The sequence below is a fragment of the Phaseolus vulgaris genome, chromosome 8, assembly GCF_000499845.2.
Source record: "Phaseolus vulgaris cultivar G19833 chromosome 8, P. vulgaris v2.0, whole genome shotgun sequence".
NCBI classification, from domain to species: domain Eukaryota; kingdom Viridiplantae; phylum Streptophyta; class Magnoliopsida; order Fabales; family Fabaceae; genus Phaseolus; species Phaseolus vulgaris.
The window spans coordinates 52308168-52332729 of record NC_023752.2 but is presented as its reverse complement, the minus strand read 5'-3'; the positions used below and the strand labels follow the sequence as shown (position 1 = coordinate 52332729).

The following is a 24562-nucleotide window of genomic DNA, read 5'->3' as shown; positions in this document are numbered from 1 at the left end:
ATTATAATATTATTTTATATTAATCACAAAATCTCATATTTTTTAACACAAAGATAAGTGAACAAAATGACAGGACAAGATAAGAATTATGTCACTCAATTAATGAAAAATTTAAACGACAGTTACTTATTTTTTTAATAAAAATTCAATTAAAAATATTTACATTTATAAATTAAATTTTAATAAAATTTTATTAAATCTAAAATTTTATTAAAATTAAGAAGTTGTGTTTTTGAAATAGAATATTATGTATTCTATGAGATATCTTTCATAAATGGTGTTAAGTAAAGTTTAAACAAAAATATATATTTAGAAACCTCATAGAATGAAATAATTATTCTAACACGTTTCTATATAGAAGGAGGAGTAAGTGTATCACCTTACTATGATAAAAATATTAGGTACCAATACTTTAAAAAACCAAAAAAATGGGAAAAAAAAACCAAAAAATCACAGAAAATATGACATCATTAAGAATTGAATGTAAAATAGCATACATTTTATTCTCTTTAATATCAAATAACAAGAAAAATATTATAATAGCATATATATAAAGTGGTAAATTATTAAAATTGGGACAAAGAGGAGAAAAATGTGTAAATACTCACTTTGTTCTCATAACTAAATTAAGAAGTCAAGTTTTATTATACTTATAACCCATCAATCTATATATTTCTTATTAAAATTGGGATGAGTTCTGATAATATTTACAATTATGAGTTTATTTGTGATTTCTATTTGTAGGTATACTTAGTTTATAGAAGTGAAAATTATTTTTTTTACAAAGTTCAAAGTGTTGAGCTTCATTAGTTTTAACCAACTCCAACAATGAAGAAAAACAAAAACACTTTAATATCAAAGGGCATGAAAGAAAAACTTTAGACATATTTGCATTTATGTCTTTTCATTATTATTATTTGCTTTTAAGGACTCAAAATATAGCGGATCCTCAAAATCATTATCTTATTTCTCATCAAATATATATAAACAAACAACTCCAAATGAGTCACAATGTGTTTCTATCTCATTAAGAATTATGTTTAGGTATGATAATTGGACGAGATGATGAGTTTGAATTTGACTATACTCGTTCTCAAAACAAAAAATTCATATCATTCTTGTTGAGTATGCAATTTGTGTTTCATTCTCATATTCGTCGGGTAACAAAGTATACCCATACCCATACCTATATCCATAAGTATGTGCCCCCTCGTATTGTCATAAATATTAATGAAATATGTTTTACAAAAATAAAAATCACAACAAAGTAAACATAATATTATCAAGGATTTAATGGTAAATATAAAAAAAAAGTTAAATTTTCATAAATTGTATAAAAAAAGTAATCATAATAGAAAATAGTAAAAATTATTCATGGTTAAAATACCATGACAAATACATATATTATTTTCCAAATGTTGAGAGGGAAACACTTAGAGATCTAAGTGAACTTGATAGATATTGAATAAATCAAATTATTGAGAGGATGAAAAAATTAAAAGGTTTGTCAAACAAAACAAAACTAAGAACTAAAGAGAAAAAAGAATAAGATTTTTAGGTTACTTAATAAATCAAAGGTTACACAATTAAATACTCAAAGTTGAGATTTATACAACAAAAAATAACAACGAAGTAGAAATGATCAGATGTGTCTTTATTTATGTCGATATTCAATTTTATTTTGTGAGATATAATACACCATTTGAACAAAACTACATAAAAGAAAAAAAAAATGCAATCGAGGTGTTGATGAGGTAGAAAATATTTTGGAAATATGAGTGAACTTGGTGGATATTGAATTTGTTTGAGAATAGGATGAGAATAAAGAATTGTGTGTCGAGAGATTTTTTTTCTTCAAATGAAATGAAACTATGAATCAAAGAAATAAGTGAAAATAAATTTGATATGTTACCTAATAAACTAACAAAGTGTGTTTTAGGATACTTAATAAACTTTGAGTTACAAGGTTGACTACTCAATAATAAGGATCAAACATTCTCAAGTAAAATAAACAAGCAGGAATGATAAGATGCATGTTCTTAATTTGACGAAATTTAGGTTTGTATTACTTAATATGTAATACATCATTTTTGAACGAAATTGCACAAAGAAAAAAATATATGTAACCGAGAGATGATGATGAAAGAAATGTACTTTTGAAAATCTAAGTGAACTTGGTCAATATCGAATAAGTCAAACACTTGAGAGAAAATAAAAAATTACATGTGAGAAACATGACTATTTAAATGAAATAAAGCTAATGACAAAAAATATAGTGAAACACAATTTTTTTATGTCAACTAATAAATTAAAAGAGTATTTTAGAAATTTAATTTGATGAAATTGATGTTTGTGTTTCTTTTAAGATGTATACATGGTTTAAACCAAATAAAAAAAATAAAATGTAATAGAGGATGTGATAATAGAAAAAGTGTTTTGAGAAATAGAGTGAAGTGGGTGAACATTCAATAAGTTAAAGAATTGAAAGAGAATAAAAATAGCTCAACAAAAATTCTTCAAATTAACTAAAATATGAAAATATGTTTTAGATTATCTAATAAACTATAGTAATCCAAAAACAAGAGATAATACTTGTGATGAATATATCCCTACCATATTTTTTAAATTAGGTACTAGGCATGTCCATATTCATGCATATACTTAGTCAATTGTATCTTGTATGATAGGATTATGAAACTTGAAGAATAAATTAATATTTAAGTTTGATTTTGGACTTCTTTATTCTTTTGAGTTATTTTTTTATTAAGTTTTTAAATAGCCATTAAACTTAGTCTAATTATTAATTTATTTGTTTTATTTTGTTTCAATTGAATCTCATATTTAACATATTAATTTAGATATCATAAAAATATTTTAATTAATTAAAATATTAAAATAAAAAATATACAAAACTAAATAAAAATTATGAATTCCTCAAATTTTAAATCTAAAAGTTAGAAAAAGAATATAGACAATCAATATCGCGAATAAAATAACAAAATGAGTAAAATTATAATTTAACCTAATAATTAAAGATGGGTAAAATTGAATAGAAGAGGGGTGGAAAGGTGATGTTAGCAAGGTGAAAGTGGATCCAAGATCTCTGGATTCGTTGCAAACAACTGTTGCGGCTGTAACAACAACACCATCCAACACTTTCACTCACAAACATAGACAAACACACTTTTATGTTGTTTTTCGCATCCTATTTACCAATCTATCTGTTTCTCTCTCTACCTTCTATCCCAAATTCGCTAACTCGCGCGTGTGACTCACTCTCCCGCTGCATGCTCTTTCTCTCTAGCTTCCCCAATTCATGCTCTCTTCACTCTCTTCAGGTTCCAGTTCTAAACTCCCCTTCACATTTTCCCATGCAAAAATTCACGTGCAACACTCATTGCTCTATTGGGTCTCTCAAAATTAACTCAAGTTTCTGACTTTCGGTATTGGTATTGGGTTATGGCGGTGCAATTGATCACTTGCTACCCTTGATTCAGTTGACCCTTTGTTCTTTCCAATCTTTTGTTCCCTAGTTGCATCTACCAAGTCCTGAATGCTTCTCATTCAATCTTCTTTACTTTGCCTTATGATATGTTTAATTATTGTTCAGTTTGTTCTGAACTTTTTATTATGACAGTATAAGAAAGGTGTTTCATTTGTTTTTTGTTTTTTTGCTTGTGTTGTTTTTGTAACCGAAGTGTAAGTGTTGATAAGTCTCTGAGTTGTTTGGCTCCATGTTGAGCTTTCAGTTTCAATTCTGTAAAATCATGAGTGATCTTTATATAGTATGATGTTATGAAATATAGCTTAGCAATTTTTGTTTTTGCCAGTGGTGAAAAGTGATGGGTAGGCGAAAAAGCAAACCAAATCGAGCAGGCGGGATAATACTTGAGACAGATGCTTCTGCTGAGACAGAATTGAATAAACAAAATGTTGGAGAAGGAGGGGAAGAAGCAAAAGGTAGTTATGGTAACATCGATAAACCTTATTTTGTGGAGGTTGCTCGGTTGGATTGGTTGTCGAGTGAACACCTTGATATTTCTGAGGTTGTTTTGAGGGATTTAAAATTGAGTGAAGGTTTTTCTGGTTTTGAATTGTCTGAGGATTTTTGTCGGGATCAGCAGTATTTGTTAAGATTTCGAGTATGTAATGTCAGTAATGTTCTTGGTCGAATCAAATTAGGCCATTGGCCTGTGTTACCCTATACTGATATTCATCTAGAGTTTGCAAGAAGAGTTACCGTTGACCATGTGGAAACATGTACAGTGTTGTTATCTGGTGTTTTTGACGGACCTGATGAAGGTGTTACTGGTCTTCTTCACTTGGCAAGTTTGAAGTTTGTTACACTGAGGCCAGTTCTTGGGGTAAGGCTTTCTGAGGAAATTTCCACTCTGAGGGTAAGGGTTGAGGTATTAAAGAGTGCCTTTAATGCATGTGAGTCGCTTCTTGATACTTCTAGACAACTATGGAAAAAGAGTATGGTAAATGTAATGTCTTGGTTGCGTCCAGAAATAATGGATTTGGAAGTTAGGTATGGGTTCTTTAGCTGTATGAAAATGGATGGTGATCCACAGACAGAGATGGTAGATGACACTTGCAAGGCAAGGAAACATGCAAGATTTGATCCTGCAGGTTTATATGAAGCCATTAAGCCTTCAAAGTAAGTTAAACATTCTCTTTGTCATTGGATTCTATTTTAAGGGTTAGAATAGTTGGTACATTGGTCAATTGATCATACAATAACATACTTCAATTTTCACCAAAGTTTAGTGATAATCAATCTCATGTAAAAGAATTGTTTAGCTTTTTTGTTTATCTTTCGTATATCTTGTGTACAGAGCTGAGCCAATGCTTGAAGATGACATACCAGAGTTACTTCCTAAATTGAGGCCATATCAAAGGCGTGCAGCTTTCTGGATGGTAGAAAGAGAGAAAGCAGTGGAAGAAAGTCAGGGTGAAAGAGAAAGAAATCAGTTTCATTCTCCATTATGCATACCTGTGGATTTTCTGAACACCAGTTCTCAAATGTTTTTCAATCCATTCAGGTAAGTTTTGTCGATGAGTTGTCAACTTATAATTTCTGTGCATTCTTTTTTTATTGTATTATTCGTGTCCGGCTGGTCACTCTATCCCCCAACTATTATGAATTCATTCTCTCTTCCCTTGTGCTTATTTGAATTACAATGGCTTCAGTGGAAGTATTTCATTGTACCCAGAGACTTCTTCGCCTTATGTATTTGGAGGCATTCTTGCTGGTAGGTCCCCACCTATGTTGCATATTTCATTTTTTCCCTCATATAATCATGCAGATTTTTGCTACATTCTAGTTTTGAAAGGTTCTAGATATTTACTACTGTTTTATATATAAGGAAAGTCTTTTTTCTTGTTGCCTCTTTTGACGGTTTACTATCAAATTTATTGCATAATGAATAATCCATTGGATCTTGTGGCTTTAAGATCATGAGTCTGGTGATAGCATCTTGCTGTTGAAATTCTATCAATTTTTGTTTATATCTACTGTTTATATGAACCATTCTTTTCCATCCACCATTAGCTTAGGTTTTATGGAGATGTTGGTCTTTGACTTAGTATTATATTATAGTTGGTATTTATTGATGATATTATTGACAAACTATGTGGGTGTTGTATGCAATATAGTTTTCCATTTTTCAATACAATTGAAAATTCCGTCTTCTATGACTAATTTATTTTGATGCAACAGATGAGATGGGCTTGGGAAAAACTGTTGAATTGCTTGCTTGCATCTTTACTCATCGCAGATCAGCATCTGGAAGTGACATATTATTTGATTTAGAGCCACAAATTAACGGGGACCAAAAAGTCACTTTGAAAAGAGTCAAAAGAGATCGTGTGGAGTGCATGTGTGGAGCTGTGAGCGAAAGTCTTAAATATGAAGGACTATGGGTTCAGTGTGACATTTGTGATGCTTGGCAGCATGCGGATTGTGTTGGTTATTCACCTAAAGGAAAATCTTTGAAATCAAAACAAGGATGTGAAAGCAAGACATATAAAACTACCATGGCTGTGAGGGATGGAGAATATGTATGTCATATGTGCTCTGAACTAATTCAAGCTACTGAATCTCCTATTGCCTCTGGTGCCACTCTCATTGTCTGCCCAGCTCCTATTTTGCCCCAGTGGCATGATGAAATTATACGGTATTTAAGTTTTTCTTAATCTCTTTATTTGTGTGTATGCCTTTAGGAGAACTTGATCCTCCTATTCTATATAATTCTGAGTAAGGTACTGTTTTTAGTCTTATCTCTTACAAAAGTTGTTTAGGCCCAACTCAACCCTACAAACCAACTTGTAAGGTGGCGATTGTTCTCATTTATGTATTGTATTTTGACACTGTAACTAGTCAATGTGGGACTTGGGCTTTCCACACATCCGTGTGGACTTGAGAGTAACGTTCTTGCTCCATGATTTAGTATGTCTGTGACGTATGACCACGACGTGTAATGCCTTTTTAGTTTTTTAATTTAGTTATGGTCAAAATTGTCTCATTAAATTTATTTGTCCTTGTAGCCATACACATCATGGCTCCTTGAAAACTTGTGTCTACGAAGGTGTGCGAGAAACATCTTTTTCCAATGCGTCTGTGATGGATATCAGTGATCTTGCCAGTGCTGACATTGTATTAACTACATATGATGTGCTTAAAGAGGATCTGTCGCATGATTCTGATAGGCATGTGGGTGATCGACACTTTCTGAGGTTTCAAAAGAGGTTTGCCCTAAAGAGTGCCATATTCCCCCTTTGTTATCATATAAATTATAATATGTATGATATTTTATCTATACATTTCAAGACGAGTTTATGAGTTTGATCGAACTTTTCATCCATCAGGTTTGATTGTCTTTGAGGTGTTATATTTTGTTTATGATTTCTAATTTTTAAACCTTTAGACAAACCATCCACACTAATGTAATATTTTAGAAAACAATTAGATCTCAGTGTGTCTATTATGGTCCCAAGTGTTTTAGTAGCCTCTTTTTTCTTGTAGGTACCCTGTCATCCCAACTCTTCTTACGAGAATATACTGGTGGAGGGTTTGCTTGGATGAGGCACAAATGGTGGAAAGTAATAGTACAGCTTCCACTGAAATGGCTCTAAGACTCCATTCAAAGTATCGATGGTGCATTACTGGTACCCCAATTCAGCGAAAACTTGATGACTTATATGGACTTCTAAGGTTTCTTGTGGCCAGTCCTTTTGATAAATACAGGTGGTGGACTGATGTTATTCGAGATCCTTATGAGGTATTTTATCTTTAATTAATGGTTTACAAACTTGGTACAGACTGACTTTCCTTATTACAAGTTTTTTCTTTAATTTTATACATAAAAATTGAATATGCACTTGGAGTAAGTTATATTCTCGTATGATCACCTAATTGCCATAAACAACATAATAATCTTGGACTCTTTGCAGGTAGAATTAATATGGAAATCTAAGTCCAAATTGTATTCTCATATGACATGCTATATAATAAGCCTTGTTTGTATAGAGACAATCAATTACCTTTTTGCAATTTTCTTTTAGTTTAGACATCTCTAATTTTGTCATGTCCTACATCTAATCACTTCTCCTTTCAGCTGAGTTCATAAAGGTTTGTAAATTTATCTAAACTTAGCTTAGCTATTACTCCATACTTATGCAGAAGGGAGATGTGCGAGCTATGGAATTTACACACAAAGTTTTCAAACAAATCATGTGGCGTTCTTCTAAAAAACATGTTGCAGATGAATTGGACCTTCCATCCCAAGAGGAGTGCCTTTCTTGGCTTTCACTCTCACCAGTAGAGGAGCACTTTTACCAGAGGCAACATGAAACTTGTGTTAGAGATGCCCATGAAGTTATTGAAAGTTTGAGAAATGATATTCTTAATAGACAAGGCCCAGGTTTTGCCCATTGTTGAGTAATTTCGTTTTATAAGTCATTTGAAAGAAATGTGCATCCATGGTGATGATTGAACTTGCAATATTTGATGCATATTCCAGATTCTATCTCTTTGCAAAGTTCCTCTGATCCTTTAATCACTCACACCGAGGCAGGGAAGCTACTGAATGCTTTGCTGAAGCTTCGTCAAGCTTGTTGTCATCCCCAGGTTGGAAGTTCTGGGTTGCGCTCCCTACAACAAACACCAATGACTATGGAAGAAATACTAATGGTATGTTACATGGAAGGATCTTTGATTTGTTTTTACATACAATATACAAATGTCCATCAAATTTTTATTTTTATGGAACTTAATATATAGGTTCTTATAAGCAAGACCAAGATAGAAGGTGAGGAAGCTCTCAGGAAGTTAGTTATTGCTTTGAATGCGCTTGCAGCTATTGCTGCAATACAAAAAGATTTTTCTGAAGCTACATCACTGTACAGTGAAGCTCTTACTTTGGCTGGAGAGCATTCTGAAGATTTTCGCCTGGATCCTTTGTTAAATATTCACATTCATCATAATCTTGCTGAAATACTGCCACTTGCTTCAAACTTTGCATTAATATTGGCATCCAAAGGAAAACAATTATCTGAAAGTTCTGAATTTAAGATGACCAAAAGGCATTTAATTGTAAAGGTTGACAGTTGTCATGTGAAGAGGCAAAAAATAAGTGGTTGTGATGACATAAATGTAACCGTGCCATCGGCAGAACTATCAAATGTTAGCCTTTCAGAAAATGACACAAAGGAGGATCAGGAATTTGATAATTTATCAGCCAATTCTGTCAAATCTCTAATAGCAGAATGTGAAGATTCAAAACAGAAATACTTATCTGTCTTCAGTTCAAAGCTATCTGCAGCCCAACAGGAGTTTCAAAGTTCTTACATTCAGGTAAACATCTTCAATGGATCTTAAGGAAGAATTTGTTCACTTATACTGAACTTGGAGATTTGTTTATGTGAGTTGATTACTTCCCGTGGAATGCAAAGAGATCTTAGTCTGTATATAATATCATAACTACCTAATATTGGATATAACCAAACTATTTCATACTACATTGATTCCTAATACACAGTTTGTCCACCATTATTTTAAGCCACAATAACCATTTCTGTGACCATAGAGACTTATTTGAATGGCACAAACTAACACATTTTTATATGAGATTGATAAACATAGTGATGCTGCTATGGAATGGTCCTTATTGGGAAAACCCCCAGTTCTACATAGGCTAAAGATAGAACGTAGAAAGAGAATATAAGAGGAGAACAATCCTCATCTTATAAGTCAGTTTTGTAAGGTTGATTTAGACATAAATTCACATTCTATGATGACATTAGAGCTTATCTTCAATTAATTATAGGGGCCACACACCATATAATGTACTCACCAAGCCTAATAGTGTTGTTATGCATGAGAGGGTGTATTGGAAAAACCAAGATAGAACTTGAAAAGAGTATACAATACCCACATGTAATGACATTTTTTCTCCAAAATCAATTCACATCTCCCTTTGTTAGATAGGAAGTTGATTCCTATAATAGACTAATCATATACCTCCGTTTGCCCACTTCATTTTCATTCAAATTGAATCACTGTACTCATGCCTGCTTTCTGTTTTCATAGTTTTAAAAGGAAAGAATGCAAGATGTGTTGCCTATAGAGGCCAAAAAATTAAATATGATCACTGATTTTGTTTCATTTTGAGGATAAGCAATTATTATGTTATGTAGTTAATTACATGAGATACATAGTAATACCGAACCATGTTGAGATGCTTTATTATGTTAAAATTATGAAGAGATGAATCTACTCAAGGTTTTTTCTAGCTTTGATGATATTTTCTGTAAATGACATTTGTATTTTTTGCAGGTCAGTAATGCTTATCGTGACAGTAGAACAGATCAAAATACATTTTGGTGGTTAGAAGCACTCCATCATGCTGAACAGAGCAAAGATTTCTCTACTGAGTTGATTAGAAAGATTGAAGAAGCCATCTCGGGAGCTTCAAGCAATTCAAAGTCATCAAGAATAACTGCTCGGTCAGTCAGGCTTTGATTATGTAACACAATTGTCTAGTACTGCAGTTTTGGTGTTATCCATATACTACTTTCTGAATTATGCTTGATCTTTGTATGTAGGATCACCATAAAAGAGTTGCTGAACAATGTAATACATTTAAAACTGATATCAACAACATACAATATCTAGTTTTGAACAATGTTCTAATATATAATTATTACTTGTCATTTTCATATATATCTTGTTAAAGCCTAACTCAATCTTACAAAACCAGTTTGAAATGTGAGATTTACACCTACTTATTTTTGGTCATATCTCTAGTCAATGTGAGATCTCCAATAAAGACTATAGAGAAAAACTCAAGTTCCATATTGGCTAAAAATAGAGCCTAGAAGAGTATATAAATGGAGAAAATCCTCACTTTGCAAGGAAAGTTTGTAGGATTGAATTAGGCCTCAATTCACATTCTAAGATTGTATCAAAGTCTATCCAAGATTCATTATAGAAGGATCATCCATCATATTATCCATGTACCAAGCCAATAGTGTTGGACAAGAGTTGTATTTTAAAAAAGCCAAGTTCCACATTGGTTAGAGATAGATCCTAAATCAGAGTATATAAGGGAAGAAATCCTCACCTTACAAATTAGTTTTGTGGGGTTAAGTTTAGGTCTAAAACCCACATTTAAGAATGCCCAACTTTCATTGCTATAGTTGTCAGGCAAAAAGTTCCTTAATGGTTTTTTATACAGTGCAAAATCTCAATTTAGTTTATGCCAAAATTGAACTTAATTATTAAGAGTGTGCAGTAATGATCAAACTTCTAGGTCTAACCACTTGGTTAGAGAGGCTATGGTACCATGTCATAGACGAATACCCAATAGCTTAAGCAATTAGCAAACGCTTATGAATGATTGTAAATCTCGAATACATGGCATTTGGGAGGGATCTTCTATTGTGTAATCAGATTTCAAAATTATTTGCTTAGAGATTTTCATAAATAGCTTCTAGTAAATTGACTATGAGATAACTATTACTAATGTGTGTTACTTTTAATCCAGTTTCCGAAGCATAAGCTCTCTAAAGTATCAAATTCAGACAGGTTTGGATCAGTTAGAGGCCTCTAGAAAAACACTACTAGATCGACTGTTAGAAATTGATCAGACAATGGAAAAACCAAAAGAAGAAGATATTGAACGTGTGGGCAAATGTCAAAATTGTCAGCCTAATTGTGATGGTCCCCCGTGTATTTTGTGCGAACTAGATGGATTGTTTCAGGTTTACCTCTTAATTTATCTGTCAATTTTACTTTTCCCGTGTCTAATGAATGTGATAGGGTCTCATGAGTTTTTTTCCCTCAGGATTATGAAGCAAGACTCTTCATTCTTAAGAATGAACGTGGAGGAATAATTTCATCTGCTGAGGAGGCAGTAGATTTTCAGAAGAAAAATGTTGCACTGAATCATTTCCTCTCAAAGCTATCACAATCTAGTAACAGTTCTACAACATCTGATATTGGTCATGAGGAATCAAAGAAAAGGAATGTTGGACAAAGAGTAGTGGTTAGTTACTTCATTTGATTGACATTTGCTTTGGGTCATAGACTACTGCAGATTTATTATACCTCTTCTCTCTCTCTCTCTCTTGTTGTTTTAAAGATGATACTTCTCTTTCATTGATATATGGGCATCTACAGTGCAAAAGTCTTATTCTAATTTAAATGAATCCCACTATGTTACATCACTTCTCAACAGCTCACGTATTTTTATAAGTTTTGCTTCAATGATGAGGTCTTATTATAAGAACCCCACACTTCAATTTGTTAATACTTAAAAATGTAAGATCCCACACTTGAAATATTGTATTTATTGTTAAGACCTAGCTCTTAAGCTTTCTCCAATCAGAGTTTCCTATAAGACCTGATGCTTAAATTTAGGAACCTTCTTAATATCTCTGCACTGAAAATATTCAGTGTCTATTGAAAGAGAGTTTTGAATTGTTATATTATGAATCGAAAAAGGAGAAAAGGACTCCTGAAATATATCAATGGATTCAACACAATGTTCCTTAATATAGTGTTTGGAAGTGTCAAGATGCACTCTATGCAAATTAGATTCCGAGGCGGACCATCAACACTGATTGGATCTTTTTTTCATTTCGAGAAAATTTGGCTAGTATTTTGAAACATGTAACATTGCCTTTTAACCTTCCAAATTTATTATGTTTTTCTTTTTAGGTTTCAAGATCAGCATCTGAGTTGGAGCTAATTCTTGGAGTTATAAAGAACTACTGCAAGGCTCGATTAGGAAGGGACTCTGTCTCAGCTGCCACCAAGGATTTACATGTTTTTGAGGTATAGCCTTATGAAATATTTTCTATGGATAGGATTCCTCTAGGAGCTATTAACTTAATCTAAAGTGTTTTTATTTTCAATTTTAATCTTCTCTCCTCCCAAAATACAAGTAAACCTTTTCAGGATCGTTTGATTTTGCTCAGTAAGAAAGTAATTGACTGACAGCTGTAATCTTTTTAAACACTAAGATTATCTGTAATAACAATTTTGATTGACTTGGTTCCTTTTCCTCTGTAAGGGAATGCGAAAGGAGTTTGGCCATGCAAGGTCTTTGGCATTAGCTCAAGCTCAGTATCTGCGTGCACATGATGAAATACAGATGGCTGTTTCCCGTCTGCACCTAAGGGCAAGCGAAGATGATAAATCTCTTGATGCTTTAGGTGAAAATGAGTTAGTTGCCGCTAGCTCCAACTTTTCCCATGAAAAGTTTATGTCATTGACCATGTTGTCCCAGACGAAAGGAAAACTCCGTTACTTAAAGGTATAAAGAAATAACTCTTAGAAATTTGTATATATTGAAATTGTTTTCTCTTTATATATATGTATGTATATATTAAATTTCTAAATAATCAAATTCAAAATTGGTCACCATTGAGCAATTAATGATATATGTTAAGTTTGCTGAAGTTGATGGGGAATTTTATTGCAACTGAAATCTTCAATAATTGAATATTTTCATTAATAATCGATAGAGCTATAAAATCCCTCGCAGGCATCCATATAACTGTTTTTGGAGAGGTAAGTGGTTAGTTTAATCCGTGTAGTCTTCATTCTTTGAGTTAATTTAAAAATTTTAGCACTAGGTGAGCTAGTTTATTGTTCATGCTTCAGTCTCACAGAGATTTTGCATGGGGTGGGTGGGGTAATTGTTGGAAACATAAAACCATTTTAAGAACTGGTTCTTGACAATAATAATCGTGAATTTCTATATGGGACGTGGGAAATATCTCTGAATGGTCATATAAGAGTTCATTTATAAACCAAAATTTGTTATAAGAAACTCGTATACTTGTGAAATAGAATGAATAACTAAAGGAAACCTTTACCTTCTAAAAGATTCAGTGATTCTCATTTTTGTCCTTGAGACTTATTTTTACTTTTAGCTTCACAAAGATTCCATTGTACATGGTTAAGATGTCTCATGTCTTGTTTCGTGGTTATCAATATTGTTAGGATACACTACTGATTGATGTAACTGTCAGTTGAAACTGTTGGTTATATTTCTGTTAATTGGAACTGTCAGCTGTTACAGTTGGTTAGTGTTCAGATGCTTTAAATCTGGACAGTCATCCTTTCTATAAATAATTCTGTACTCTGCTATATGGACCAGTCATTAAAGGCATTACAGTTTCAGTTTATCTTTCTCTAATTTTGTCTTTTCTTTAAGTTTTATGATCTTAACAAATATAGCTATGGTACTCTTTGGAAGACTTGAGCAAACCTCTCCCCTTGAGCTAGTTTCTGGGGTTGAGCTAGGCCCTTTTTGTTTCTAATATATGTCAATACTACCATTCTGTCAACATCATTTATGTCAATATTAATGAGGGTTGTCAATGGATGATTCTCACTGTTCTGTTTCTAACATGAACTCATAAGAGTTGCAAGGTTTTAAATTGTGGTGGTGGAGTCCTGAAACTATTGACTTCATGAAATTACACTCAAATGCTGCCGTAATTGCAGTTACAATGCAGTTTGGGAGACCCCTAAAACCTTGATGTTGTGACCAAAATTGTAGTTTTGGCCTGCACTTTTAAAACTTTGTGAAGAGTTGGTTGTTACAAAAATTTAATGGTAGCACATCTAGTGTGTGCCTATAAAAAATTTGGTTAAAAAAACTTCATATGACAGTTGCACTAAATATTAACATAACAGCGAAATATTTGACTGCTAAGATGTTTTGATTCAATCTTAAACACGAGACTTGAGAGAATACGTTATACTTACTTAGAGACCAACATTTGTTTGATATTTAAATAACCGGCATAAATTGATGATCCACCTGTGTTTTCATCTTCCTAGGTGTTTTTCATTTGCCAATCTAACTAAAAACTCAACGTGATATTTTTAAATTCCCCACTAAGATTTCCTGAAATATATGATATTTCTTTTCTGACTTGGATGCTTAACCTAAGCTAAACCATTTTTCAGGGTTTGGTTCAATCTAAGCAAAAAATGCAATTTGAAAGTCCAAACAGTTCTTCATTCACACGAGAAACAACTGCAATGTCAAACTCTACAGAAGAGAAGGCTGTACTTATAGCTAAAACTGATGATGAAACATGCCCAGTCTGTCAAGAAAAGCTAGGCAATCAGAAGATGGTTTTTCAATGTGGGCATGTTACATGCTGTAAATGTAAGAATTATACGAGGAAACTTTATATCATCCTTCTTTAGTTGTGTTGGAGATTTAATTAAAGTCATTTCTCTTCACCTAGCAACTTAAGCTTTTAGGAGAGTTGGTTTTTGACTTGATTTTGGAGCCTCTATGATCAAGTAACGTAGAGTTTGATAATTGTTCATTTCATTCTTCTAAATAAAATGTTGAATTCTTATATGGTAAATGAGTCTGTGCATTGGCCACACTTTTAGCTCAAATTTATGGCTGGTTGTGTGTAAAAGGCATGTTAGAGATCTAATGAAGCCATTCTATTCCCATTATCTAATAGCTTAAGATTTCAATAGTTGGACTTTTATAAGTTGTTGAGTCCTGCACGTACTTCAATCTGTGTTACCAGACATAGAATTGCTGCTATATTATATAGAAAAGTCTTTTCTGCATTACTAAAAAATACTGGTATACTGAATTAGCATTGATCATCTGCATTTCTCCATGTCCACATAAAACATTAAGAAAGCAATCAGTACCAGTATACATAGCGTGTGCTCTTCTAGTATTACATTCATCCATCTGTTTTCAACAGACATTTAGTTAAGCATTTATTGACTCTGAAATGAAGCATTTATTGACTTTGAAATTAATATTATATGAAAAATAACTATGCATCTATTTTTACAGGTTTATTTGCTATGACTGAGAAAAGACTTCAAAATAGCAAGGTTCATAATTGGGTGATGTGCCCTACATGTCGGCAGCATACTGATTTTGGAAACATTGCCTATGCTGTTGATTCACAGAATGAATCTTCCAATCTTTCAGTGCTGCATACAATTGACAGCAGTGAAAAGTGTGAAGCGTCCATTAGCGTCAAAGGATCATACGGAACTAAGGTCTTTTTTCTGCAGAAGATCTTAAATTCTATTGATACCCTTAAGATAGACGAGCATAATTCTTTTCTATAAGTCCGCATGCCTCTATCCAGGGATATACTTTGTTTTCTTAATTCTGAACTTTCATGGATTTTAACTTTTTTGCACTGGATATTTTACTTGTAATTCCATAGCACAAATATCAATGCTTGTCTGCAAACCTTTTTTCTTTGATATAGGCTTATGCCTATCATTGTTGGACTTTAAAAACTGGTAGGTAGAGTTGATTGTGTCTCTCGGCATATAGTTTAGACTTTAATTCTTTTTGACTGGATTGCTATGATATTGAGATGCTTTTCATTTTTGCAATTCGTGGCAAATTGATTTTCTATGAAATTAAATTTTCATAGACTAATTAAGCTAGTAATCCAATAATGATTAAGAAAATTTCTATTAGTAATTAGATATGAAACCATTTTTCAGCTGCCACTGAGCATCATAAGGTATTAGTAGAATAGGTTTGTTCTTGTTGAATTAGAGTCTAAAACGACCCTTTTTAATTTTAAACCTGTGATAATACAGATTACAAATTTGCTAAATAACTAACATTTCTCAAAATATATTGTTGCTACAATTACACTGTAATTTTACTTGCTTTAGAAAATAGGACATGCTTTGGCTTATTTGATTTATACCATATCCCTGATGCCCTCTAACTCTTGTATTCCTCATATTTTTCTATATTTGGTGTTCTGTAGATTGAAGCAGTCACAAGAAGAATCTTGTGGGTAAAGGCTAATGATCATAAAGCAAAAGTTCTTGTGTTTTCAAGTTGGAATGATGTACTTGATGTATTGGAGCATGCCTTTACTGCCAATAACATTACCTTCATCCGGATGAAGGGAGGCAGGTATGATAATCTGTGCAGTTATTTGTGTTTTTATGCTGAGCTACTAGACATTCATTTAGGGGGAAAATAAAATTACAAGATAGGCAAAGAAAAGATTATGACTAAGATCCTATTGTAGTCCCACACATTTATTTTCTCCCCAATACATTCCTAACTTTCTTACCTTTTCTCATTTTGGCCGAACGAGGTTGTAATTCTCTTCAATTTGGTCTAGTTGTGTTGGATCTTAGATTCAACACATAAAACCTGTCTCCGGAAGAGGTGAAGATTGAGTTAGATTAAGTCGAGTTTGGTTTGACCCAATCACAAAAGAAAACTCAATCGAATCTGTTCAAGTTAGATTGAGTCGGATCGGGTTGTGTTATCTGACCCGGTCAATAACCCTAGTATAGTCCATAAATTTGGTTCAGAGGATTATTTCTTGTGGAACCATCTAGGCTTTGCTTCAGTTAAAAAGAATGGCTGATGATCTTCAGCCTATTTCAACTTTGTTATGCTGATGTTATTTTGGTTATGAATTTGAGTTCAGAAAAGCACATGTTGCCATCAGTCAATTTAGAGGAAAAGAGAATGATACAAAAGGATGTGAGGGGTCAACACCAAAATCTATTCAGGTGTTGTTGCTTTTAATCCAACATGGTGCGAATGGACTCAATCTTTTGGAAGCGCAGCATGTGGTTCTTGTAGAGCCATTGCTAAATCCAGCTGCTGAAGCACAAGCAATCAGTCGTGTACATCGGATTGGACAAAAACATAAGACCCTCATTCATCGTTTCATTGTAAGCACTCTTATCTCTCTCCCTATCCTTCATGTGCCAACTCATTGTAACTATTATCCTTTTTTATTTTATTGTCATAAAATTAAATTCAACACATGAACTGTTCTTACAGTTTTGTTCTTGTATGTGTTAGGTGAAAGACACGGTTGAAGAGAGTCTATATAAATTGAACAGAAGCAGGAGCAATCATTCATTCATCAGTGGAAACACTAAAAATCAAGATCAACCTGTTTTGACCCTGAAGGATGTGGAAGCCTTGTTGTCTAGAGCACCTCTTACTATGCCAGAAAGTGAAGAAAATCTTGGCACAAACACAAATCTTAGACACTTGCCACCATCAGTAGCCGCTGCTATAGCTGCTGAGAAGAGACTTAATGAACAAAGGACATGATTTTACTTCTCTCTTTGTTCCATTGATGGTTTCCATTGCATTTCAAAGATGCCACTAAACACAAATGCAGTCATTTCAAGAGGCAAGAGGAGATGCAATGCAATAATCTGTCAACTGTAGATTCTTACCAAGATTCTACTGTCTAACATTTATAAATTTGTTTATTCTTGTACATAATTTTAAGTGTTGAGTAGAGATCTGTAAAATATATATTAATCCTGTTCTCCATGTAAACTTAGCACACCGAAAAATGTATTTCACTAGTTAATTGACTAACTGAATTATTTAGTTATTAGTCTTCCCTACTAGTGTCTAAAGAATCAGTGAAATGAGAAAATAAATGTTAAAAATTATGAAATAGTGTTTTGAAAATCATGGAAGCACTGTTACGTATTTCAATAATTCTCTTAATTCTTTGATGAGAGTCTTGAGCACCGGGTAATTATAAATTTGTTAACTTATAAACAATATTAAGGTACTGTTTATACCTTTTTAAGTTGAAATTAAGTTTCACCATCATAATTTGCAGTCTTTTACTACGTAAATTATTGAAGTAAAACGAGTAGATAATTGAGTTTCTTATAAATGTTGATTTTCTAAACAATGGCTTTCCTAAGAAAAATTAAACTTATCTAGATGATATCTGTGCTTCGAGATAATGGCTTTTGATTATTGAAGAAGTCCTTTCTTTTAGCAAAAGAAGTTTGTTAAAGTAAAACTCTAATTTTAATTGAGAACAATAAAATCAATATTTAAAATATTGTATCTTTTAACTTTTATTTAAATAATTCAGTCACTTGCAAAATAATTAATTACTCGACAAGATAATTGTAAAACAGGTTATTTAAAGTACATTAGACTTATTTTAAAAACACTAAAAAAATTGTTAAGAAACAACTTTTGGCAGACAAATTAGGAGGACATTTAGAACTGAATTGTGTTACGTCAAGTAGCAATGGTTTTTTTCAACACGTGGCCTCGTTCTATCTTGCCAAATGCTGTTAGGAGGACCTCCAAAAATCTAGAAACCTCTGTCAATATACTAGAATGATGCCATCTGTATATCTTAACCATGGTGTTCCACTGCTTCAAATCAAACCCTCTTATATACTGATATAACATCTCCCCACAAACATTCATACATAATCCATCCAAAGTCCTCAGACATGACATGGTCCTTGCATGTTGCTGATTCCCTCAAGATCTCTTCTCTTTCTATGAGTAACGCCTATAACCCTGTTATTCCATGCCAAACCCTTGTCTCCCAATATAAAGTGACACCGCCATCAGTTAACAAGGTGGGAGCTTTGAGCTTCAAGGTCAGAAATCCTTGTCAAAGCCATGCTTCTTATGTGGTGCAACTGAGAAAGAATAATAACGGGGGTGATGGGTTTGTAGTAGGGTGTGCAAAATGGGGTTTGGAGAGAGAAGTGGAAGATGAGATGAAACCACATGAAGATGAGGAAAAGGGTAGAAGTGGAATGAAAAGGTTTAGACATAAGTGTGGAGAAAGAGAGGGGGATGTGGAGCTGTTGGAGTGCTTGGAAAGGGAAGCAATAATGGGTGAAGATGTGGGAAAAGAGCCTACTGATTACAACCGAAGGGCTCAGATATTTGATAGAAGCTCCCAAGTGTTCCAAGCTCTCAAAGAACATAACAATGATGTTTTCCCACAAGATTCTTCATAATAGCAGGAAGTAGCTTTGTTTTCACTTTGAATCCATGTTTGTATTTGAAATAAACTAATAGTGTCCCATTGTATTATATCGTAAAATTTGGTTGTTTATATACATGAATGAATATCATAGTACTCAGAATTTCCCTTTATTATATGCTGTGTCTATTTGCTTATTGAATGTTGAGATACCAGGCTACATTCAAGTGAAGTGAAACCGAAACCGAAACCTGAGTAGAACATTGACAGTTTAATTTGAATACACCACTTATTATGCAGAAATTGTCAAGTAATCCGTTACGTCGATCATATATCAAATTTATGAAGTTTTTTTGGAAAGTGAATTGGTATACAAAATTAGTGGTTTCACAACATTTTACTCAAACAACAGAGTAAAGATTGTGAAGAACAAAATTTTCTAGCCTTGCCATTGTGTTACAACAATACACACTGAATGTAAAAAATGTGGTGCCCTTTATAAGACAGACACCAGATGGTTCTTATAGAAGGAAATCATATTTAAAAGCTAATACATCTATAGTTTCATGCACTCCAAATAAATTCAAGGAGCAGAAGAGTAGGACAAACATTTGTTCAAAATGGATAGGAAAGAAGCAATCTCATCTTTCCTTGTCTGACTGACTAGTTAAATAGAACGTGAAAGCTGGTTTGGATTCCTGCCAGCACTTTCCGGTTCTTGAGTAGTTGGGCGGCGACCCTTGTCTGGACCACCTATGATTCCCCATCTCTCAAATTGTGTTTGTCGAGCACGAGCTCTCTCCTTCTCTTCATCAGATTTCTGTGCAAAACAGTGAGGACAGGAAACTCCATATTCAAACTCTGGGGCCTCCATGTCAGCATCACTCACGGGCTGTTTACAACCGTAGCAGAGTTTGAAATTTCCTGGCACCAGGCCATGCTCCACAGAGACGCGTTTGTCGAAAACAAAGCACTCCCCTTCCCAGAGGCTCTCTGTCTCTGGAACCTCTTCAAGATATTTTAGAATTCCACCTTCCAGGTGATAAACCTGGGATGTTTTTTAATAGAATTATGACAAAATCATATTATATGACAGTAACTAAATTGAATCTAGAGCTGGTAAAGCTCATAATCAAAGCAGCAGTAATATCACTATTACTTGTTTACCAAATATCAACAAAAGTCTGTGTATGTAAACAGTAAACTAATTTTTGAAACATAACGCGGCATATATGATATGAGATCTGCTTGTTTGGTCACGGGATGGAGATTTTAGTTCAAATCATTGATAAGCTCCACTACCTCAAGACAGTCGGTTTTGCACACAATCTCGTCATAATGCCTTACCATGGAAAGAAATAATGGGCCAGAAGATAGCGTGGATACATGGAAGGGCACCTATCCCTGCTTTTAGCAATTGTTTTTAAGTTTCAAGTATTAATAATATTAGAGGTAGAACAAAAAGTACGTCAAAATCATTTCAGTTTAACAAAAATGTATTACTTTGTTAAAAAAACAGATTTTATTATGACAAATTGCTTCAATCCCAACATTCACCATAACCTTATTATATGAAAGACTGGAACCTATTAGTGATTTGACCAGATTTCAAACACAAATAAGATTAACATCGGTTCTTCACTTTACCTTTTTTATAGGTTTTAACATTGACATGTTCCAAACCGAACCAAGAATCCCTAGAGATATTGGGTCTGTTTATATAAAAAAAATAGGAAAAAAAGCTTTCTTAATAAAATAATTACTTATTATGACTCTTAACATATTTGGATAAACTTACTTTAAAAAACAGAAGCAGAAAAAAAAATTATGCTTTTTTTTAAGTAACAATTTGGAGTTAATACGAGGTAGAAGAGAGAAGATTTTTAAAAAGTACATTTTTTACCGTAAACAAACATATCAATTTCTGCTTATATAAAAATCACTTAAGAATAAATCACTTTTTAGCAATCACCTTTTTTAGCACAAACAAACACACCCCATTAATATATCGTGATCAAGAATTCTCAAATGAAAATCATGTCAATTTTTGATAGATAAAGAGGATGAAAATAAAGGTCAAATGACTTTTCATAACTCAACTATTTTGTTTGAACCAAACAGTAAAATTTAAGGAGAGAATCACCTCTTTGAAACCTTTGCTGAGAAGTAGACTTGTAGCTTTCTCACAACGAATACCTCCAGTGCAATACATTGCAACACGTGGCATATGTTGTTTTTGATTCTCCATTTCTTTTTCAGCAGGTTGGACTGAATTGTTTACCTCAACTTTTGGATGCTCACCATCATCTGTTTCGCTAAGCTGGAAATGCTCCTCTACCCAAGACGGGAATTCACGAAATGATGTAGTACATGGATCAACTGCTCCTTTAAACTTTCCAATTCTGGTTTCATAGTTATTACGCACATCAATAACCACCTGCACATGAGAATGTTACAACAATGAAAATTCACATTCTGTCATGTACAACAGCAATAACATGTCGTCTACTTCCCAACTTGCAATACATAGAATTAACTACAGCAGTTCTCAGGATTATCGAAACTTTTATCTAACTGCACATTGCGTACAATTTGCAATCCTAACATGCAGAGGTGACAGACAGAAATTACAACTTTTTAGAAGTAAAATTTATACAAATTCTCCGCATATCCTTTTAAAATAAATGATGAAGATACCCATAAATATAATATGTTAAAACTCCATTTAAATTTGTTTGTATATTACAATACCTTTTCACCCTTTTAGCTATAAAACCCATAGTCTAACTTTAAAGCCGTATTAGACTTGTCTCCAGCAATGGAAAACAAACAGATATTTAATATGTTCAATGTTGGAGCAGCTTGATTCAATTTTCTCAAGAAATTGAAGCTGTACATTTTAATAAATTAAGTCCCCATAGCTTATAAGATCACATAAAAGACAAATCCTCATAATGCAGATATGAGAACGATAGCAACTCACTGTATCTGGATCATTGATCAAAGCATTCCACTCTTCTGGGCCAACATACTTTCCAACCCTTTCAATAGGCGACACAGTAGGCATCCCAAGAGTAACAATCTGTAAACATGTCGCAAAAACAAAAGTCTGTAAGTTATTTGCATACATGTTAAATTTGAAAAAGGAGTCCATTCTTATGGCATTGCACACACACCTCTTTCTTCAACTTGACCCTCACATGATCCCATCGGAAGGGCGCATCTTCCCCAGCAGCAAGAGGAGAAGCAGCACTATGCCCATGATGGATGGCCTCTTCCTCAGGACTGACAGGTGATTCCACTCGCCTTAGCCCCTTCAATCGATCATTGCCTTCCACAAATGCCAGAACGTCCTCCACTGACTCCCGAGACCCACATATGCTGCCATTGATCCCTTCAGGCGCAAGAATAATTCCACCTGAAACACGCTGAGTAGCATCAGATGGGTGAGACACCACATCTCAACAAAACCAAGTGAACAATTTGCATAAAAGTCGTTGTAATGAACATTACACCACTGGCATACACATAAATACTAAAGGGGACAAGGTTCTGTATTATTAAGTATAACTGAAACTAACTAATTCTGCTTTGAAGTTGATGTGCCACTTCGATGAAAATATCAAGTATGCCACTTCATGTTAAATCAACTCTCATGTTATAGATTATCATATTCAAGAGAGCGACTCACTCTCCTTAGTCTTTCAATCAGAGGTTCTTAGTATTTTCCCACTTCTCTCCTCTGGACACATTACTCACACAAGAGTTAAAAAGCTTCTCTAACAACCATCACAAACTAGCATTTATTTTTGTATATTTGACCTTGTTAAAATTCCATTTTACGTACGAAAACTAAATTTTAACATTTTTAAAAATTGTGTAGTTAAAGAAAATGCCTGCAAACTACAATTAAAGTTAGGCTAAGATAACCTTATAGGAATTTTAGATAAATTTATCTAGAAACGCTTGTAAGAAAAGAAAATAAGGTAAAATAAATTCAGCTCGTTACATAAGCTAAAATGAATTTGTCTACATCTTAGGACATGTTTGGACAAACTTCTGCATAGATATTCCTGAGAGAAAATGAAATGAATTTCTAAGTTAATTTGTAGAAGTTCTTTCATATTTTTTTTTGTTTTTGCTTTTTAACTTACAAGTTAATTTTTTAGCTTATGAAAAAACTAAATTACACTTTTCTTTCGTTCTTATATTTTCTTTTCTAAAAGTGCTTATAGAGAAGTTAGTCCAAAGCATAGCCTTTTTCCGAGGTGATCTCACATAATTTATGTTTAACTTCCAAAAGCCTAATGAATAGTTGATTTCAGCTTATAGATGACATCAACGCATTTTACCTTTAGATTTTCTTCTCTGAACAAGTTTATCTAAAGTCTAAAAGAGTGTGCAAAAATAATTTATGCAGGAAATAGTTAGCTATCAAATCAAACTACCGCATATATCTTAATCCGCTAATCTGCTAAAAGAATGAACCGAGAAAGTGAGTACCAGGCGTTGACAGAGTTGCTTCAAGGGGTTTCGCATGAGAGTATGATCGGGAAAATCCGCAAATTTGTAGAAGGAAACCACCACGAGAGGAGAATCGGGTTGGGGTTCGGATCCTGGTGGCTCCGGAATGGGGACGGTGGGCCCAGTGTGAGAGAAGCACTTGGAGAGCGTCATGGTTTGAAGAGTGTGAGAATGGGAGAAGAGAGAAAAACGGTGGAGCGAGGGTTTCGGGGTTCCTGAACACGATAGTGTGGGTTTCGAGAGGGTAACGGAGGGTGACAGTAACGGTGACGGTGACGGTGACGGAAGCCTTGCACTGAGAGCGAGTAACGGTGGAGGAGGAGGTATTGTAGTTCTGCTTCTCAGCATGGAGGCCGCGTTTGGATATGCTTCCATTTCAGTTATTTTGTATGGAAAATAACCAAGCCAAGCTTTTCAACCCAAAAGTACGATCCGGGTCCCCGGCCCGGGCCCAATTGATTGTTTTCTCTACATGGGCTTCCTATTACTTGTGGGCAAAGGCAGTTTCTTCCTGCACCTCTACATTTTTCTTCCTGCAGCCCCACAATGTTATGCAAAGACCAAATTGTCCCTATTATTCTTTAAAAACCCTAAAATGCACTTGAACTGTATTTATTTTTTGCATTATGGATTATGGAATCCGGAAAAATTTCAGATTGACACTTCCGGTAAAATTTCGGATCCATCAATCCATAATTCAAAATATGCATCATTCAAAAAAAACATTCTGGATCTACCAATCCGTAACAGAAATATG

General features: G+C 33.6%; 3 protein-coding genes across 4 annotated transcripts; 2 read left to right on the top strand and 1 right to left on the bottom strand.

The window, feature by feature from the left end:
* Positions 1 to 3114: 3114 nt before the first annotated feature.
* Positions 3115 to 17915, top strand: LOC137824342 (uncharacterized). Of its 2 annotated transcripts, none has more exons than XM_068629957.1 (20): positions 3115 to 3338; positions 3831 to 4660; positions 4839 to 5045; positions 5194 to 5255; positions 5723 to 6179; positions 6550 to 6750; positions 7028 to 7283; positions 7685 to 7925; positions 8025 to 8194; positions 8285 to 8857; positions 9839 to 10008; positions 11049 to 11265; positions 11349 to 11549; positions 12224 to 12340; positions 12579 to 12821; positions 14489 to 14693; positions 15357 to 15568; positions 16306 to 16457; positions 16987 to 17236; positions 17370 to 17915. In XM_068629957.1, the coding sequence occupies exons 2-20, from the start codon at positions 3843 to 3845 to the stop codon at positions 17625 to 17627; spliced, it is 5010 nt and encodes a 1669-aa protein (XP_068486058.1). In that variant the 5' UTR covers positions 3115 to 3338; positions 3831 to 3842; the 3' UTR covers positions 17628 to 17915. The 2 variants fall into 2 exon arrangements, with proteins under 2 accessions (XP_068486058.1, XP_068486057.1); XM_068629956.1 differs by having other exon boundaries at positions 3152 to 3338; positions 7685 to 7937.
* A 785-nt stretch (positions 17916 to 18700) lies between these two features.
* Positions 18701 to 19457, top strand: LOC137824191 (uncharacterized). The gene has a single exon (XM_068629675.1). It carries the CDS (start codon positions 18794 to 18796, stop codon positions 19313 to 19315), a length of 522 nt encoding a protein of 173 aa, XP_068485776.1. The 5' UTR covers positions 18701 to 18793; the 3' UTR covers positions 19316 to 19457.
* A 302-nt stretch (positions 19458 to 19759) lies between these two features.
* Positions 19760 to 24188, bottom strand: LOC137824190 (rhodanese-like domain-containing protein 7). Its single transcript, XM_068629674.1, has 5 exons — positions 23785 to 24188; positions 22458 to 22709; positions 22265 to 22363; positions 21425 to 21718; positions 19760 to 20329 (listed from the first exon to the last, which is right to left on the bottom strand). The coding sequence occupies exons 1-5, from the start codon at positions 24178 to 24180 to the stop codon at positions 19949 to 19951; spliced, it is 1422 nt and encodes a 473-aa protein (XP_068485775.1). The 5' UTR covers positions 24181 to 24188; the 3' UTR covers positions 19760 to 19948.
* Positions 24189 to 24562: the final 374 nt, after the last annotated feature.

Coding starts and splice junctions, on each gene's coding strand:
- LOC137824342 (XM_068629956.1), top strand. CDS start 3,843: ATGGGTAGGCGAAAAAGCAAACCAAATCGAGCAGGCGGGATAATACTT. Junction 4,661..4,838: donor GAAGCCATTAAGCCTTCAAA/GTAAGTTAAACA, acceptor TCTTGTGTACAG/AGCTGAGCCAATGCTTGAAG. Junction 11,550..12,223: donor ATGTTGGACAAAGAGTAGTG/GTTAGTTACTTC, acceptor TTTTCTTTTTAG/GTTTCAAGATCAGCATCTGA.
- LOC137824191 (XM_068629675.1), top strand. CDS start 18,794: ATGACATGGTCCTTGCATGTTGCTGATTCCCTCAAGATCTCTTCTCTT.
- LOC137824190 (XM_068629674.1), bottom strand. CDS start 24,180: ATGGAAGCATATCCAAACGCGGCCTCCATGCTGAGAAGCAGAACTACA. Junction 22,710..23,784: donor AGCAACTCTGTCAACGCCTG/GTACTCACTTTC, acceptor GATGCTACTCAG/CGTGTTTCAGGTGGAATTAT. Junction 20,330..21,424: donor TCAGCAAAGGTTTCAAAGAG/GTGATTCTCTCC, acceptor AAAACATCCCAG/GTTTATCACCTGGAAGGTGG.